Raw genomic sequence first — 20,043 nt, 5'->3', positions numbered from 1 at the left:
CACCGGAGAGCGGTACCGGGATCCGTACCGGTACCAAGAGCGTGATCGGGACCTGCGACCGGCACGGTGCTGGGAAGTTGACAGGGATCTTGAAGCCCTATGATGAGATCGGCTGCGATGCAAACGGTGCCAGGAGCTGGACCAGTGCCTGGAGTATTGGTCCGGTGAGAGGGACCTCGAGTGGTGCTGCGAGTGCGACCGGTACCGAGGAGGAGATCGGTACCGGGACTACGAGCAGCGCCTGGATCTGGAGCGATGACGAGATTGAGAACGTTGGCGGGACCTCGATCTTGAGTGCTCTCTGCCTGAGGTGCCGATGGAAGGTGGTCTTACCATGGCAGGCTTGCCTATCGATTGAATAACCCGCACTGGCGGTGTCGGGGTTTGAGGCAGGGCGGGCTCCGTTAACGCAATAAGTTCCCTCACCGTAGCAAATGTCTCTGGCGTAGTGGGAACGAGAAGCTCTACCGAGGTATGTGCCGGGGAGCTGTCATGCACTGGACTCGATGGTTCTTGCACAGCCGGAATCAACGGTGTGGAGATTGTCGGTGCCGCGGCAGTTAGGGGTGCCAGGCGGCTCGACTTAGATTGCTGCTCAGACAGGAGCTTTAAGCTTCTTGGCACGCAGGGAGAGGGAGTGGTGCCAGGCCGGTTTCTGGGCCGGTGCCGGCTGGTGCCAAGCTGCATTCGCGGTGCCAGCGCTCTCCAGTGCCGATGAGGCACTTCTCCCTGGCGCGGACTGTTTGGCAACCAGTGCCGAAGGACGAGTGAGGGCTACCTCCCTTAGGAGCTGCTTAAGGCGAAAGTCCCGCTCCTTTTTCGTCCGCGGCTTGAAAGATTTGCAGATCTGGCACTTGTCTGCAAGATGGGATTCCCCCAAGCACTTGAGGCAGGAGTCGTGGAGGTCTCCTGTGGGCATCGGCTGGTGGCAGGCCGAGCACGGTTTGAAACCCGATGAGCCAGGCATGGGCCTGGGCACTGGGAGAGGGAAAGGGCTAATCCCCGACCCTTTGAACTATATACACTAACTACGTTTACAAAAATCTATTAACTAGAACTACAGAGAATAAACTACATACACTATAAGTACTAGAACGAATGAAAAGCTAGGAAGGTGGAGATCAGCTAAGCTGCGCTCCACTGTTCCAACGACCGACACGGGCTGTAAGAAGGAACTGAGGAGCGGACGGGTCGGCAGGGGTATATATTCGGTGCCATAGGGACGCCACTCCAGGGGGCACCCAGCCGACCCACCGAGTGTTGCTAGGATAAAAATCTTTTGACTGACGTGCACGCGGCGCCCACACACCTAATTGGAATGGATATGAGCAAACACTTGAAGAAGAATGTTAAATGTTGTTATATTATGGTCATTATTTCCAAGCGGTCCTGTTATAGTTCCCTCTTAGACCAGCTACTGAGCTCCACTCAGAACTAAATCGAGAGTTGCCTCTCCTCTTGTGGGTTCCTGTACCAGCTGCTCCATGAAGCAGTCATTTAAAGTATCAAGAAATTTTGTCTCTGCATTTCGTCCTGAGGTGACATGTTCCCAGTCAATATAGAGATAATTGAAATGCCCCATTATTATTGAGTTCTTAATTTTGATAGCCTCTCAAATTTCCCTTAGCATTTCATCATCACTATCACTGTCCTGGTCAGATGGTTGATATTAGATCCTGTGGCAGAGCTCTGACCTTGCCTCTGTGGGTCCTGCGCTTCTAGGCGGTTTATGCTAGCTTCAGTGGCTCACTGTGACCCTCCACACAGCCCTTCTCTCTCTAGGGCCAGAGTTACAGTCTACTGAGCCCTTTTCATCATAGGCCAGCAAGGAGGTTGGTGATAGAACTCCCACAGTCTCGGTTGTCCCTGGGGGCTTATTTCAGAACAGTTTAGCCTCCTGTCCTGACAGGGGCCTGACTTCCCCTCCCAGGAGGTGCTCCTGTGGTGGTGGGTTGGGGGGAACCCAGGCCCGTCCTCTACTCCAGGTTCTGGCCCAGGGACCCTAATGGTAGCAGCTGTTGGCAGCCAACCTTTCTCTGCCAGAGTTGCTACATTTCCCTGGGCCACTTCCCCACAGATCTCCTGCTTCTCTCTTCTTCACCCTTACCTTAGGGCTCCCTTAACGATGGTTGAAGGATGTCTTCATTAACCAGCCTTTCAGTCACACTTCCTCTCCTCTAGCTCCCTGGCTCTCCTCTGCCTGACTGGAGTGAGTCCTTTTTATAGTATCAGCGGGGCTTTAATTAGAGTCAGGTGGTCACATTAGTTTAATGGCCTCACTTGACTTTTTGCAGGTTAATTAGAGTCAGGTGTTCTCATTAGCCTGGAGCAACCCCTGCTCTGGTCAGTCAGGCAATAGAAAACTGTTAATCCAGTGGCCAGTATATCTGCCTTCTGCTATTCTGCTGTACCCAACTGGCCTGGGTCTATCACAATCCCTAATGTTATATTCTTATTAGAGCATGAAATTACTATCCATAGAGATTCTGTGGAACATGTGGATTCACTTAAGATTTTTATTTCATTCGATTCTATATTTTCTTTTAAATATACTGCCACTCCCCCCCCAACCCCCCCGCATGACCTGTTCTGTCTTTCCAATATATTTTGTACCCCAGAATGATTGTGTCCCATTGATTGTCCTCAGTCCATCAGGTTTCTGTGATGCTTATTATATCAATATCCTCCTTTATCACAAGGCACCCTAGTTCACCCATCTTATTATTTAGACTTCTAGCATTTGTGTACAAGCACTTTAAAAACTTGTCACTATTTATTTGTCTGCTCTTTACTGATGTGTTCGATTCTTTATGTGAATGTTTCTCATCTGATCGGGCCCTTACATTATCCTCTTCCATTCTTTGCTCCTGACTATAACCTAGAAAATCTCCATCAATAGAATCTCCTCTAAGAGTGATCCATCCTCTGTCGTTCATTCCCAGCTTCTGGCAAACAAAGGCTCGGGACACCATTCCTGCGCATTGTGGCTAATAGCCGCTGATGGACCTATGCTCCATGAATTTATCTAGTTCTTTTTTAAACCCTTTTATGGTCTTGGCCTTCACAACATCATCTGGCAAGGAGTTCCATAGGTTGACTGTGCATTGTGTGAAGAAATAGCTCCTTTTGTTTGTTTTAAACCTGCTGCCTATTAATTTAATTTGGTGACCCCTAGTTCTTGTGTTATGAGAAGTAGTACACAACACTTCCTTATCTACTTGCTCTTAACCAGTCATGATTTTATATATTCTTCACAAAGTTATGCCTGGCTTTTTTGCAAAGGCCAGCCTCAAATGCAAAACAATTGCCTCTGTTAAAGATAAGGTGGGGAGGTTTTGGCACATGTATGTTAATTTATTTGAAAATATTAAGTTAAATTCTGCTGTGTTACAGTCTTGAGCAACTGTCTGGTCTTTGATGGGTTGGACAGATGTATATGAGAATGAAAATCAGTTAAAATTAAAATTAGTGATTTCTTTCCACAATATCTGCTGGTTACAATCAGCTTTCTGATAACTGACACTATCACCATATTGGGAGTGGAGTTTACTGTTGACATTAGCTCCTTTGCTGATGTGTGGGCACAACAGGTGCCCCTACACCAGGGCTGGCCCTAGGCATTTTTCCTGCCAGGGTGGAAACATTTTTGGCAGCCACCAGAGTGCTAGAACCAAAAAAAAATGGCACAGTAGTGTGGTGCCCACCCCGGAAGCTGGCAGTCAAGCTGATCGCTCGGCTTACCTGCACCTAAAACCAGTCCTGCCCAATGCAACAGCAACCTACACTCTGCACTGAGGTATGGATCATGTCCTGCCAGTGGTTGCTGCTTCTGCCAGGTAAGGGAAGGCAGTTAGTTCCAGGCTTAGTGAATAACCATGACCAACAGAGAGACAGTACACTCACTTTGTTCCACCCAGTGAGCCTTGGAAAATAAATAAATCAGATCAATCAAATCAGCAAAGCTTAAATCCTGTGAGATAGCGAAGTGCTATTATGCCCATTTTACATATGGGGAGCTGTGACATAGAAAGTTTAAGTGACTTGCCCTGGGTGACACAGGAAGTGTTTAGCAGAACTGCGAATTGAACCTGAGCTCTCTTGCATTCCAGGCTAGTATCCTAACCACGGTACAATTTTTCTTTGCAATAATTAAAAATTACTAATTACTGTTAATTTTATTAACTTATTTTTTCTCAGCCTCATGTAGAAGGGTAAAGGGCAACCGTTTCACCTGCTTACACCAGGTCTAAATTTGGCACAGTGTGTTTACTTGAACATCTGTCAGGGCAGAACCTGCCATGTGTATGCCCAGGCATGAAGGGCTGCATATGTCTGCTCTTAAATGGCCCCATGGTGTAGTATGAGAGAGAGAGTGTACAGAAGTTCCTGCTATACCTTCTCAATACCATTCATTATTTTGCATATTCTTATCTTGGCTCCTGAATCCGTCAGTTTCTTCTATCACTTTTTTAAATGAAGTGACCATAACTGAATGCAGTATTCCACATGATGGTCTACCACTGACATATTATCCTTCCTATATTTAGTTTTTGGATCATTCTCTATCCCATCCCTCATACAGTCCCAATATTGTGATTGCTTTACAGACAGACTGACATTCACGCCTGTACATTGGACAATTAAAAGGTTTATGACCCTTGTAAGTCCTATTTTGCTGGGACTTAAATGAAGGCATATACTTTGTGCTGACCCATAGTGAATAAGTGAGATTAACATCCTCAGTATAATTACATTTTCTTCAGCACAAGAGACTGCCTTCTGTACCCCAAAGAGGTTACAAGTGAGAAACCTGTTACTATCTAAAGTTTACTTAGGGCATGTCTACATTTAGAGCACTGCAGCAGCACAGCTGTACTGGTGCAGCAGCAGCGCCACTTCAGTGGATGTGGCGAATATGCTCTGTGCTAGTGGTTCTCAACTTATGGATCAATCAGCACACAGCTGCGACCCATGTGACATCCTCAGAGCCATACAGGTAGTGTGTATCGTGACAAAGTTCCTCCTCTATCTTGGTGGGTCCTGCACTTATTGGCAGATTTACTCACCTCAGTGATCTTCCGCACAGTCTGGTCAACTCCTCCTGTGTCTGATCAGGAGTTGGGAGGTTTGGGGGGAACCCAGGCCTGCCCTCTACTCCAGGTTCCAGCCCAGGGCCCTGTGGATTGCAGCTGTCTATAGTGCCTCCTGTAACAGCTGCATGACAGCTACAACTCCCTGGGCTACTTCCCCATGGCCTCCTCCAAACATCTTCTTTATCCTCACCACAGGACCTTCCTCCTGGTGTCTGATAACGCTTGTACTTCTTAGTCCTTCAGCAGCACCGCCTCTCACACTCAGCTCCTTGTGCCTCTTGCTCCCAGCTCCTCACACACACTACCTCTTCTCTGGCTCCTCCCCACCCCACTGACTGCAGTGAGTTCCTTTTTAAACCCAGATGCCCTGATTAGCCTGCCTTGATTGGCTGCAGGTGTTCTAATCAGCCTGTCTGCCTTAATTGGTTCTAGCAGGTTCCTGATTACTCTAGTGCAGCCCCTGCTCTGGTCACTCAGGAAACAGAAAACTATTCATCCAGTGACCAGTATATTTTATCTCTACCAGACTCCTGTACCCCACTGGTTTGGGTCTGTCACATATCCCTCCCCCCTGCTCAACACCAAGGGGCTGGGCAGCTTGGGATGCCAGACAGTGCACACGTGACAAGCCATCAGCACTGCCGTGAAGGCTCCCTTCTCTGTGTTGCACACGGAACTGGAAAGGTTGGAGGGATAAGAACCACCTGGTCACCCTTGTGTTCTTCTCCTTCCTCCGCTGCATCCATTGAAGAGGGGCATGGTCGGTCAGAAGGACAAATCTGTGCCCGAGCAAGTAGCGCAATGCTTCCATGGCCATTTTACGACGAGGCACTCTCTCTCCACCACTGCATATTTTTGTTCCGTTGGAAGGAGTTTCCTACTGAGGTAAAGAATTGGGTATTCCTCCTCCCTGACCATCTATGATAGAACGGCCCCCAATCCTACTTCCGATGCATCTGTCTGCAGAATAAATTCCTTGGTGAAATCAGGGGCTATCAGTATGGGGTTACTGCAGAGGGCAGTCCTTAGGTCTGTGAATGCTTCCTCTGCTGCGTCAGACCATCGTACCAGATCAGGCCCATGGGCTTTTACTAGGGCTGTCAGGGGGTTTGCCCTAGGAATGCCAGGACTTGTTTCTTGCGAAGTGGTCGGGGCCAATTTTGGATGGCCTATAACTTGTTCACTTGGGGTTTTACCAGACCTTTTCCCACAAGGTAGCCAAGATATTTGGCCTCTGTAAACCCTACAGCGCACTTGGCAGGGTTTGCTGTAAGGCCAACTCGCCTGAAGGTATCAAGGACTGCCTCCACCTTCTCTAGGTGAGTTTCCCAGTCTGGGGTATGAATGACCACATTGTCCAAGTAGGCAGCAGCATAGCTGTTATGCGGGTGTAATAGCTTGTCCATGAGGCGCTGGAAAGTAGCCGGGGCCCCATGTAGTCCAAAAGGGAGGACAGTATATTGAAAAAGACCATCTGGTGTAGAGAATGCAGTCTTTTCCTTTGCGTCTTCCACAAGGGGAATCTGCCAGTACCCCTTTGTCAAGTCTAGAGTAGTCAAGTACCGGGCATTACCCAGACAGTCCACTAGCTCATCCATGCGAGGTATGGGGTATGCGTCGAACTGGGATACTTCGTTTAGTCACCGGAAGTCATTGCAAAACCTTGTGGTGCCATCAGGTTTGGGAACCAGCACGATTGGGCTGGACCACTGACTGTGGGATTCTTCGATGATCCCCAACTCCAGCATTTATTTTACTTCTGCTTTTATTTCCTCTCTTTTGGCTGCTGGTATCCGATAGGGCCTTGTTATTCTGGCTCCAGGGTTCATGACGATGTGGTGATATGTCTCGGTTGTTCGACCTGGTTTTGTCGAGAACACATCTTGGTTCTGGAAGATCATCTCAGATACCTCATTCTTCTGGTCTGGTGTTAAATCAGGAGACACTTTCACCTGTTTGGAAGGCTTGTTTTCCTGGGTTAGGTCTTTTTGGACAGTTATGCATGGCTCTTGTGCATGCCAGGGTTTCAGAAGGTTGATGTGATAAATCTGTTCTTGTTTTCAGTGTCCTGGCTGCCGCACCTTGTAGGTTACTTCCCCCATGGGTTCAACCACCTCATAGGGCCCCTGCCGTTGGGCCAGAAGCTTGCTTTCTGCCGTGGGTACCAACACCATCACCTGATCCCCTGGTTGGAACTGTTGGACTTTTGCCTGGCAATTACAATAGGTTCTCTGGGCCTCCTGGGCCTTTTTCAAAAGTTCCCATACAATAGGGGGTCACACGGGCTATCCGGTCTCGTATCTGTATTACATGTTCTATTATATTTCTCCCCTCATTGGGTTCTTCTTCCCAGATCTCTTTGGCGATGTCTAGTATGCCATGGGGGTGACACCCATATAATAACTCGAAGAGGGAAAACCCAGTTGAGGCCTGAGGTACCTCCCGGATAGCGAACATAAGGTAGGGTAGTAGAGTGTCCCAATCCTTCCCGTCCCGACTTACCACCTTCCTTATTGTAGCCTTGAGGGTTCGGTTAAACTTTTCTACCAATCCATTGGCCTGTGGATGGTAGACTGAAGTTCTCAGGGTATGTATACGGAGCAGCGTACAAAGGTCCTTCATTAGCTTTGATATAAATGGGGTTCCTTGGTCTGTTAATATCTCCTTTGGTAACCCCACTCGGGCAAAGATCCCCACCACCTCTTTGGCTATCGTTTTAGAGGCTGTGTTCCGCAGGGGGACGGCTTCTGGGTAGCGAGTAGCATAGTCCAAAACAACAAGCATATATTGGTGGCCCTGAGCCATCTTCTCCAGGGTTCCCACTAGGTCCATGGCTATTCGCTCAAAGGGGACCTCTGTGATGGGAAGGGGTACTAAAGGTGCCCTCAGGTGAGGACGGGGACTGTGCAGCTGACACTCCTGGCAGGACGCACAGTACCTCCGCACTTCTTCATGTACTCCGGGCCAGAAGAACCGTCGTAGGACTTGTGCCAGGGTCTTCTCTACCCTCAAATGCCCCCCCAAAAGATGACTATGAGCGAGACTTAATACAGCATTCTGGTGTTTTTGAGGTACTAGGATCTGCTGTACCTTCTGTCCCTGTACTGGTGCAACACTATATAAGAGATTCTTCTTCATTATGAAGTGAGGTCCTGGTCCCTGGGTTTTCCCTTCCACGAGGACCCCATCTATTTCAGTCACCTCCTTCCTAATGTTGTTGTACCTTGGCTCTTCGGCCTGGTCCTGTCCAAAATTTCCTCTCCCTGGGCTAATCTGCCCAAGATCTAGGGGCCCGGTCTCTGTTACCTCTACTGGTTCAGAAGCGTTAGGGTGGGGGTCAGACCCAGGTGCTTCTCCCTCCTGAGTGACCTCCTTTTCAGCTGCTTGGGTCCATCTACCTACGAGAGTCACCCTCTGGCTTTGAGTCAGTATTCGGGTTCCCAAGGCTTTAGATGCCTTCTTTCCCTTTTCGACTTTCTACCCTGTCTGGGTATGGAAAATAAATCTGGGGATATTTCAGAGAAGATTGGGGGTTGACAGTCTACTGTGGAGGCCTCACTAACTTCAGGGTTCCCCTTTTCCTCCAATCCTCCTACTGGGAGTAAATTTCCAAACCCCGGGAAGTCCCTCCCTATGAGCACTGGGTATAGGAGTTTAGGGATCACACCTGCTGCTACCTCAGTAGTGTTCCCCTGAATCTCGAGTTTTACTGGGATGGTGGGGTAATAACCAACTGTCCCAAGAACGCATGTTATCCCCGTATGCTTAGCCCACAGCAGCTGACTACACTTCACGAGCTTCCCTGAGAGAAGCATGATAGCACTCCCCGAACCAACCAGTGCTGTGGTCTCTAACCCATTTAGCTTTACTGGTCTGGTGTACATATGTGGGGTTAGTGAGACCCCCCACAAGGTGGAATAGGGAGCATGGGTCTGCCTAGTTCCCCAGGTTACACTGCTTCGGCTCCTCAGTATTGGGACACTGTGCAGCTATATGTCCCCACTCCCCGCAGGCATAAAATCTGTATGGAGCCCTAGGCATTCCCCCGTCTCTTGGTTTGGGCAATCTAACATCATGATCCTCTTCTCCCTCAGTGCTCCAAAACTTTGTGGCTTCTGGTGAGCCTTCAACCCCTCTCTTTTTCCACCTGGGTCCTCCTAGTGGCCCAGTCACCCGAGCTCTAGGGCTTAGTGCTGCTAGTTTAACCTGGAGTGCCTCTTCCTTAACTGGTTGGGTCAGCTCCCTCGCCGTCCTTCGCCTCTCTACCACTGCAACAACCTCATCATAAGTGGAGGGTTCGTTCTGGCTTACCCAGGCACGAAGGTCTGGTGGTAGTCCCCTCATGTATTGGTCAATGACCAGAACCTCTAGTATCTCTTCCGGGTTGCGGGACTCCGTTCGCAACCACTTGCGTGCGAGATGGATGAGGTCATACAATTGGGACCGCGGGGTTTTGTTTTTCTGGTACCTCCACTTGTGATACCGCTGGGCCTGCATTGCAGTTGTTACCCCAGATCTGGCCAGAATCTCTGCTTTCAGCTGGGGGTAGTCTGCTGCAGCCTTTTCGGGCAGATGATAGTAGGCCTTCTGGGCCTCCTCACACAGGGGCAAGGATGCCAGACCACTGATCTCGAGGCCAAGCCTCCCGGAAGGCTGTCGTCTCAAAGGCCAGAAGGTATGCCTCTACATCATCCTCCCACGCCATTTTCTGCAGCCAATGGCTGGCCCGTATGATCTGTGTCCCATCATGGCTGCGGTTCAGCTCTGTAAGGGTCTTTACCTGATTTACCAGTTCCCACAGCATAGCTTGGTCTTGAGAAGCCTGGTCCATCAGCAGGCAATTAGTCTCTTGCTGCAGTCGCACTGCCTCCTGTTGGGTAGCTGCCTGGACAGAGGTAGCCTCCTGCTGGGCCACCATAGCTTGTATCAATGCCCACACTAAGTCATCCATTGTGGAGAAAAAAAAAATCTCTACTTTTTTTTTTTTTTAAATCACTCTCCTTCTTCTGCCGCAGCATGCGCACCAAATCCCACCCCGGACACCAGCTGTGACAAAGTTCCTCCTCTACCTTGGTGGGTCTTGCGCTTATTGGCAAATTTGCTCACCTCAGTGATCTTCCCCACAATCTGGGTCAACTCCTCCTGTGTCTGATCAGGAGTTTGGAGGTTTGTGGGGAACCCAGGCCCGCCCTCTACTCCGGGTTCCAGCCCAGGGCCCTGTGGATTGCAGCTGTCTATAGTGCCTCTTGTAACAGCTGCATGACAGCTACAACTCCCTGGGCTACTTCCCCATGGCCTCCTCCAAACACCTTCTTTATCCTCACCACAGGATCTTCCTCCTGGTGTCTGATAACGCTTGTACTCGTTAGTCCTCCAGCAGCACACCCTCTCCCTCTCCCTCTCCCTCTCAGCTCCTTGTGCCTCTTGCTCCCAGCTCCTCACATGCACTTCCTCTCCTCTGACTCCTTCCCCTGTGACTGGAGTGAGCTTCTTTATAAACCCAGGTGCCCTGATTAGCCTGCCTTGATTGGCTGCAGGTGTTCTAATCAGCCTGTCTCCCTTAATTGGTTCTAGCAGGTTCCTGATTACTCTAGTGCAGCCTCTGCTCTGGTCACTCAGGGAACAGAAAACTACTCATCCAGTGACCAGTATATTTGCCCTCTACCAGAGACAGCAGTGCAAAGTGGCTGCAGGACCTGAGAACAGAGCACAGCAATCTCCCAGAACAGAAACCAGTTACCATCACAGTAGAAGACATCCAGCAGCGGGTCAAGAACATGAAGAGCTGGACAGCACCTGGACCAGACATGATCCACACCTACTGGCTAAAGAAACTAACAGCAGTGAATGAACGCCTAGCAGCACAGATGAACCAGCTGCTGGCAGCAGGCTCCCACCCAAACTGGCTAACACAAGGAAGGACAGTGCTGATCATGAAAGACCCCTACAAGGGAATAGAACCATCCAACTACCTGCCAATAACCTGCCTCCCCACAACATGGAAAATCCTATCAGGTATCATAGCCTCCAAGCTACAGGACCATATGGGCCAGTACATGAGCACAGCTCAGAAGGGCATTGGGAACAACACCAGAGGCTCAAAACACCAGTTGCTCATAGATAGAGCAGTCACCCAAGACTCAAGGTCTAGACAGACCAATCTGAGCACAGCCTGGATTGACTACAGGAAAGCCTATGACTCAATGCCGCACACGTGGATCTGTGAATGTCTGCTGCTATACAAAGTCAATAGGATACTAAGGACCTTCCTCAAGAACTCAATGGGACTATGGAAGACAACACTGGAAATCAATTCAAGGCAGCTTGCACAAGTGGCCATCAAGTGCGGCATATACCAAGGTGATGCACTGTCTCCACTGCTGTTCTGCATAGGCTTAAACCCCCTCAGCCACATAATTACAAGGACTGGATACGGGTATGGGTTTAGGAGTGGAACTACCATCAGCCTCCTCCTCTACATGGATGACATCAAGCTGTATGCCAAGAATGAACGAGACATCGACTCGCTAATCCACCTGATGCGGATTTACAGTGAGGATATCGGGATGTCATTCGGACTGGAGAAGTGTGTCCGGATGGCAGTGAAGAGAGGGAAGGTAGTCAAGACAGATGGGGTGGAACTACCAGCGGGCCACATAGCAGACATACAGACCAGCTACAAGTACCTTGGCGTCCCACAGTCACATGGAAACCACGATGAGGAGGCAAGGAAGACTGCAACATCCAAGTATCATCAAAGGATAAGACAGGTCCTGAAGAGCCAGCTCAGTGGGAAAAACAAGATCCACGCCATTAACAGATACGCCCTGCCAGTTATCAGATACCCTGCCGGTATAGTGAGCTGGCCAAAGGAGGACATGGAGGCTGCCGATGTGAAGACCCAGAAGCTCCTCACAATGCACGGAGGTTTCCACCTCAAGTCCACCCAGAGACTGTATACCAGCTGGAAAGAAGGCGGGCAGGGCTTCGTGAGTGTCAAAGCCACTGTCCTGGATGAAACCCGAAGCATCCAGGAGTACATCAGTAAGATGGCCCCCAAAGATGAGCTGTTGAGAGAATGCCTGAGGCAGCAGCAGACATGGGAGGAAGACCAAGCAGAAGAAGTGCCATGGCAAGACAAGATCCTGCATGGGATGTACCATCGACAGATAGCTGAGGTGGCTGACATTGGGAAATCCTACCAGTGGCTGGAAAGGGCTGGACTAAAAGACAGCACTGAGGCACTGATCATAGCAGCACAGGAACAGGCGCTGAGCACCAGATCCATTGAAGCAGGGGTCTACCACACTAGAGAGGACCCAAGGTGCAGACTGTGCAGAGGGGCCTCGGAGACAGTCCAACACGTAGTGGCAGGATGTAAGATGCAGGCAGGAACAGCATACACTGAACGGCACAACCAAGTGGCTGGCATTGTGTACAGGAACATCTGCACAACGTATGGGCTAGATCCTCCCAACACCAGATGGGAGATTCCACAGAAGGTTGTGGAGAATAGCAGGGCTAAGATTCTGTGGGACTTCCAGATCCAGACAGACAAGCAGGTACTGGCCAATCAACCAGACATCGTGGTAATAGATAAGGACCAGAAGACAGCGATGGTGATAGATATAGCAGTGCCAAGTGACAGCAACATCAGGAAGAAGGAATATGAGAAGCTGGAGAAGTATCAGGGCCTGAAAGAGGAACTAGAGAGGATGTGGAAAGTGAAGGCCAAAGTGGTCCCAGTGGTGGTAGGAGCATTCAGGGCTGTGACTCCTAAGCTGAGTGAGTGGCTCCAACAGATCCCAGGAACAACATCAGAGCTCTCTGTCCAGAAGAGTGCAGTGCTAGGAACAGCTAAAATACTGCGCAGAACTCTCAAACTCCCAGGCCTCTGGTAGAGGACCCGAGTTTGAGGAAGACACATACCACCCATAGGGGTGAGAGGGGGGTTAGTTTGTTAGTTTATTTATTGTGTGTGGATGACAGTCACATAACACACAGAAAGCTGCCTATATGGCTCACAGTGGTAAATAGGTTGAGAACCACTGCTCTATGCTCTCCCATTGGCATAAAAAAGCCTGTTCCCATGAGTAGTAGAAGCTATGGCCTGGTCTACACTACAAACTTAGGTCAATATAAACTGCATTAAGTTGATCTAATAATGTGTCTACACTACCGAGTCCCTTCTGCTGACCTAAGTGGCCTGTAAAGTTGACTTCTGTATTCCACCTCTGTCAGAAGCGTAGCACTTGATTCAACATCCACGGGTTGACATTGGGATAGTGTAGACACAACATGTGTAATTCAAATGAATTGGCCTTCAGGAGGTGTCCCACAGAGCTCCGCTGTGACCGCTCTGGAGAGCATTTTCAACTCCACTGCACGTCAGCCAGGTACACAGGAAACAGGTTAAAGCCCTGGGAACTTTTGAATTTTCATTTCCTGTTTGATCATTGTGGAGAGCTCTCCAGCACAGTTGATCATGGAGACTCAAATGCGCAAATGCGCTCCACTACATAGTACACAGGAGGTGGTGGACCTTATTGCTGTGTGTGAGGAGAAGAGTCTGTGCAGGCAGAACTCCGAGCCAGCAGAAGAAACACTAACATTTATGCCAAGATAGCATGGAGCACAGGGGAGAAGGGCGACGCACAGCAGTGCTGTGTAAGAATAAAGGACCTTTGGCAAGTGTACCAGAGACGAACTGTCATTCTGGTTCTGCCCCACAGATGTGCCGCTTTGAGGAACTGCATGCAATTCTTGGCGATGACCCCACCACTACCCCAAAACACTCCATGGATACCCCCTAGGAGGGCCAGGCAACCTCAAGCAACAACAAGGAGGACATTGTTGACAGGGAAGAGGAGGAGGAAGAGGAGAATGGGAGACTGGCAAGTGGAGGATCCATTCTCTCTGACAGTCAAGAACGGTTTTTAACCCTGAAGCCCATTCCTTCACCGGACCAGTTGGCAGTGGAGCATGATGCTGGGGAAGGAACCTCCAATGAGTACACATTTCCAATCAAACTGTAGGGGTTACATGCTACTATTTTTTACGTTTAATCTGAACAAAAAAGTAGGTGTAGTGCGTGTTGGTGGCCACTCCAACTATGCAGAGAGTGCTCTCCAAAAAAGACTGTTTATGTGCACAGGGGTGGCCTGGAAATCCTCCATGGAGATCTCTAGGAAGCTTTCATGGAGGTACTCTGCAATCCTTTGCAGCAGGTTTCTGGGAATGGCTGCCTTATTTAATACACCATGGTAGGACACTTTCCCATGCCACTCCAGTATTAACTCTGCTGGCATCATTGCAGCACACAGCATTGCAGCATAAGGACCAGGTCTGTACCCAGACACTTGCAGCATCTGCTCCCTTGCCACCTCTGTTAACCTCAGGAGAGTGATGTCACCTAGGGGGAAATGGAGGAAGTTTTCAATGCTAGCCTTTAAACTGCAAACAATTCAACAAGTATCCAACCCCATCTGGGTCACACAACCACGCTTTCCCAAACATGCCATGGTTGTGGTTGGAAGGGATCACCGTGTATTGGAAGCAACATTGAAAAAAATGGGGGTATGGGGACGGTGGCTTCCTGTTTGTCTCACTTCCTCACCAACCCGGTGCCACTTTTTGAAAAACAAACTGTTTGTGGGGCTTTACACTGGTGCCTGTTCTCAAGCACCATCCAGGTTGCTAGGGGAAAGGTTTTTTTTTCTCAGGTTCCAACCTGTGATCCCAAGGATGTCTTCACAAAAGCAGCAGGACAAGACCTCTGGCTCATGCCTCATGGCTTTACTCATCATGGCTGGAACAGCAAACTGAGTCTTGCAATAGCCAGCAGTTGTGATTATGTTGTGGCTTGCGGTGAAGTGTATTGGGGGGGTGTTCTTTATAAAAAAAAAATTAACCTTGCAGCAGAAACAATGTATGTACTGTCAATGTTACCCTTGTGCTTTGCATTCCTTGCAGCTGAAGCCTTCTCTGTCGGCCCATCCTCCACACCAGGACTGAGACTTCCCCAGAGTAGAAGGTGGAAAAAGAAGACTCGGGAGGACATGTTCAAGGAGTTAATGCACGCCTCTGAGAGTGACAAGATGGAGCTCAGAGCATGGAGGATCACACTGTCGGAGAACCTGGACCTGGACAGGGAGGACAGGAGATCATGCAGGGAACAAGAGGTTGCCAAGCAGGAAGAGATGCTGGGGATTATGAAGGAGCAATCAGACATGTTGAGGCATCTGGCTGAGGTTCAAGAAAGGCAGCTGGATGTTCCTCTGCAGCCTATGCTGAACCTGCTGCCATCATCGCCCAGTTCTACCTCCTCCTCTCACAAATGTCCTATGAGGTGGTGGGAGGGAAAGAGTTCAGCATCCCTTGCACTCAACACCAGGGAGGGTACTAGGCCCAGAAGGCGCTCATTCCCACACCTCTGATTCTTATTGACGTGCATCTGTAAGCAAGCTTTCTGTGTTTCTCCCCGCACAGTATCATCTGCCCTTTTGCCTCAGGTTATCTTATTTTTCTTTGCTGTCTCTGTGTGTTTGCGTGCATAATAAAACTTAACAGATTGAGGAGAAAAGGATCTTTATTCATTAAACACACGGTGGTTGGTAGGGGTAGTGCTTACAGGGGAGAAAATGCACTGGAGAGAACAGTTTGATAAGGATCAACACAGTGTCACATTACTCTGGCTCATTGCTGAAACTAGTGTTCAAAGCCTCACAAAGAAGCAAAGCCTCTCGATGTGCTCTTCTTATTGCCCTGGTGTCTGGCTGTGCAAAATTAGCTGCCAGATGATCTACCTTAACGCCCCAGCCCAGTTGTTTCACAGATATTATGGAGTACACAGCAGGCAGTAATAACAATAGGAATATTGCTTTCATTGAGGTCTAACCTAGTAAGCAAACAGTACCAGCAACCTGTTAAACATTGAAATGCACAGTCCATCACCATTCTGCACTTGCTCCGCCTATGGTTGAACCGGTCCTTACTGCTGCCCAGGCTGCCTGTGTATGGCTTCATGAGCCATGAGAGCAAGGGGTAGGCTGGGTCTCCCTGGATCAGGATTAGCATTTCAACATCACCAATGAATATTTTGCAGTCTGGAAAGAAAGTCCCTGCTTGCAGCTTTTTGAACAGACTGAAGTTCCCAATGATGTGCGTGTCATGCACCTTTCCCACCATCCCACATTGATGTCAGTGAAATGGTCCCTGTGATCCACCAGCGCTTGCAACACCATTGAGAAGTACCCCTTTTGGTTTATGTGCTCTTTGGCAAGGTGTTCTGGTGCCAAAATAGGGATTTGCGTTCTATTGCCCCACGGCAGTTAGGGAACACCATTGCGGCAAAACCATCCATTATGTCCTGAACATTGCCCAGAGTCACTACTCTTCTTAGCAGAAGTCAGTTAATGGCCTTGCAAACTTGGATCACAATAGATCCCGTGGTAGATTTACCCACTCCAAATTTATGCCCCAATGATCTGTAGCAGTCTGGCATTGCAAGTTTCCACAGAGCTATCGCCCCTCACGTCTCCCCTGTCAGAGCAGCAAGCATTTTAGTATTGCTGCACTTCAGGGCTGGGAAAGCTCTACACACAGTTCCTGGAAAGTGGCCTTTTGCATTCGAAAATTCTGCAGCCACTGCTCATCATCCCATAGTCAGGGCCGGCGTTTCAATTTAGGCGACCTAGGGGGCCAGGATTTGTGGGGGCGGCACTTTGCTGGGAGGGCGGCAGGCTGCTCTGGTGGACCTCGCGCAGGTGTGCCTGCAAAGGGTCCGCTGGTCCCGCGGCTCCAGTAGAGCATCCGCAGGCACGCCTGTGGCAGATCCACTGGAGCCGCGGGACCAGCGGACCCTCCGCAGGAACGCCTGCAGGAGGTCCACTGGAGCTGCAGGACCAGCGAGCAGCAGAGCGCCCCCCACGGCGTGCTGCCATGCTTGGGGCGGCGAAATGGCTAGAGCCGGCCCTGCGCCTAGGGCGTCAAAAACCCTGGCACCGCTCCTGCCCATAGCTGCATAACAGTGCGGTTCCACCAGTCAATGCTTGTTTACCGGGCCCAGAAATGGTGCTCAACAGTGTAAAGATGATGCATGACTGTTGCCAGCAACTGCAAATTGCTCTGCTCTAGGTCTTCCAGCCGGGCTGCTTGTCTGGCATCACATGGTTCTGCATGGTGGCTCCTGGCTGCGTAAGTACTGCAGGATAAGGTGTGAGGTGTTTGTAATGCTCACAACAACAGTGTACAGCTGAGCAGGGTCCATGCTTATCGTGCTATGGCGCCCATGCAGGTAATCCAGGCTTATGAAAAAAGGTGTGAAAAAGGTTTGGTTTGTTTTTCATTGATTTCAGGGAGGAGAGATGGAGAGAGGGAGGTAAGTGCATCATGGAAGGCTAATGCCATGTTTCCGTAACCACACACACCAATGTTTTGGTCTCATAAGACACTGCAAGCCCAACCCAAAATTCCACTCGGCTACATGCACTATGGGATAGCTACCCACAGTGCAGTGCTCCATGGATCGATGCAAGCCCTGCTAGTGAAGATGCACTCTGCCAACACAATGTAGTGTGGACACGCAAGATCAACTTGCTTAAATCAGAGGCTCGACGTTGACTTACATAAACTTGACTTAACTTTGTAGTGTAGACATGGCCTGTCAGCGGGAGAAGCCAACATAAGTGGTAATACAGATGTAGCCTCAGTAAAGTTCTTCTAATTATTAAAGTAGAGTAATACCTGGAGAGAATACAATATGTCCTTATATGAGGCTTTCTTATTAAGGTGAGAAACCACTAATACAGCGAAATCACTAACATTGCTCTAGTATCCTGATGGTGTCACTAACAATCTCACTTTTCAGCAGGACAGGGACTGCTAACTGAATACACTGCTAAGGCCCCAGTCTTGCAGACAGTCCCTGCAGGTAGATCCTTGCACCCATGTGAAGTCTCATGGACCTCAGTGGGACTCAGCATGGATTGTCTGGCAGGATCAGGGCACTTGAAGTTCAGCACCTTGCAGGATCCTCATCTCCAAGTTTGGGGCTGAAGGTGCCCAGCACCTCACAGACATGCTTGGCCTTCTGCAGCGACAAAGCCTAAATGAGCATAGTGAATTGTTGTTCAAAATAGAGTTAAGTGTGATAAAAAGGCATCGTTGCCTCATTAGTACATTATAGCAATGAAACTGACGTTTACAGTGAGAAAGCAAATAGGTGACTCAGATAACCCAGGAAAGATGCTTTTGTATTACTTAAAATGGAAAAATAAAACTGGAAATCATATTTTTACATCATATAAAAACCAATGCATTTATAATAATAAAAGCCATATGGATGGAAATCTTCACTTGAATGAAAGTAGCTAGTGGAGTATTAAATTACTGATCTGATGGCAAGTGAGTCACAAAATCTAAAAGAATAGTCATTTCCAATCTAGTCTCTAGCTTATACTTACAAAATGAATATGTGGAAGTTCATCTTTTATAGTTATAGTCTGTTAGATTATGGCAATAAGTAAATACCTTAAGTTAAAATATACTGTAGGAAAATACAGATAAGATATAGAAATCTTATGGTAATACTGTTTGTGTGAGACATGAATACTTACTGATCATTTCTATAAGTATGGGTTAGTTCATATTAACAAGAATAATAGCAGTGAAAAAGTGACAGTCTCACCATGGGGGGGGGGGAGGGGGCGGGAGACCAAGACAGTCACTTTATATATAACTTAATGGGATAACATTGCCTAAAACCTATTTTAAAGAAAACGTGACAGGTGTCTGTCTCTCAGCAGTGTCTGTTACACTAAGAAAAAGCTTCCTCTATGATGCAGTGGAATGAATAAAGTTCAGATGGTTCTTGTGCCTGCATTTACTGTGCTCAGCAGTGACAGTAAAACCAATTAGTACTATCAGGATGTTTTCTGTTAACATTGCTGGGGGTTTCCTGACAATAGTAGCACCAAAGTATGGATCGTGAAATTCAGTCCTCCCACAAAGCCCGGTGCCAAATTTTTAAAAATGGGAGCCTGAAGTCAGGCTGTCAGGTTCATAGCTAGCTTCCACTGAAATGGGGCAGCAAGCTCCTTCAAAACTCCCAGCACTGTAGAATTTAGGGATCCTAACTTTAGGTTGTCATTTTTTTAAAATAACCTATATCTGAGTATTCTGGTGGAAAGAAGGAATAAGGGGAGATGAAACTCATCCCCTACAATCTACCGCCAGGGTGGAGGGCTGCTATAGGTTGGAGTAGCAGTAGCAGCCCTTCTGTGTTGGTTGATTGTGGTACCAGAGCCAGTAGATCTCAACAAACATGGATTTGTGATCTTTCCCATGGTCTTGCTCTCAGATCACACTTGGCCCATCCCCCAAGTGATCTTCATCCCTAGCCAACATGGAGACCAGATCCACAGCACACCAGGGATTAACAGGCACTTCTGCATGGTTGCTCAGCCTGCTGACTCTCCATGCAGCCCCTATGTGGGGTTTAAGTGGTACCAAAGGCCATCTGCCAGGCCTGAATTCCACCCTGCTTCAGTATTCTGTCTTGAGGTATGCTTTCTTTGGTTTTATTTGTAAGTGTGCAAGAAAAAAACAGAATATTTACACCATTAAAAATTAAATTTCAGTGTCAACGTTTTATGAAATAAAATTCAAATGTTTTCTATGTGCAACGGATTATTTTCTTCGGATATCAGATACAAAACTGTTTTCAATACACAGAACAATAAACTTATTGCTGCAGCTGTAAGGCTTTTGATCCAGAAGTTTCCCAGTTGTCAGTGGTGATGCTTGTCCCATAACTGCCATGTCAGCTGTCCGCCAGGCTTCACAGTAGTTGCTAACTAGCCGGATCCCATTTGCAGTTGAACCATGCCATATGATTTTATGTGGCCTAAACAGTAATGTTTAAAGTTATTTTCCTGAAACAATCCTTTAT

At 48.5% G+C, this 20,043-nt stretch overlaps 1 protein-coding gene across 3 annotated transcripts in view; it reads right to left on the bottom strand.

Moving 5' to 3' along the window:
• Positions 1 to 15,922: 15,922 nt before the first annotated feature.
• Positions 15,923 to 20,043, bottom strand: part of COL15A1 (collagen type XV alpha 1 chain) — a 262,588-nt gene continuing 258,467 nt past the window's right edge. For all 3 annotated transcript variants that reach the window (XM_050938132.1, XM_050938131.1, XM_050938133.1), the window contains one exon: positions 15,923 to 19,998. In XM_050938132.1, coding sequence (XP_050794089.1) covers positions 19,782 to 19,998 — 217 coding nt within the window. In that variant the 3' untranslated portion in view covers positions 15,923 to 19,781. The remainder of the gene's footprint in view (positions 19,999 to 20,043) is intronic.

The sequence above is a fragment of the Gopherus flavomarginatus genome, chromosome 2 (assembly GCF_025201925.1).
Source record: "Gopherus flavomarginatus isolate rGopFla2 chromosome 2, rGopFla2.mat.asm, whole genome shotgun sequence".
NCBI lineage: Eukaryota > Metazoa > Chordata > Testudines > Testudinidae > Gopherus > Gopherus flavomarginatus.
The sequence above is the reverse complement of the archived record's forward strand: the minus strand, read 5'-3'. Positions and strand labels throughout refer to the sequence as shown.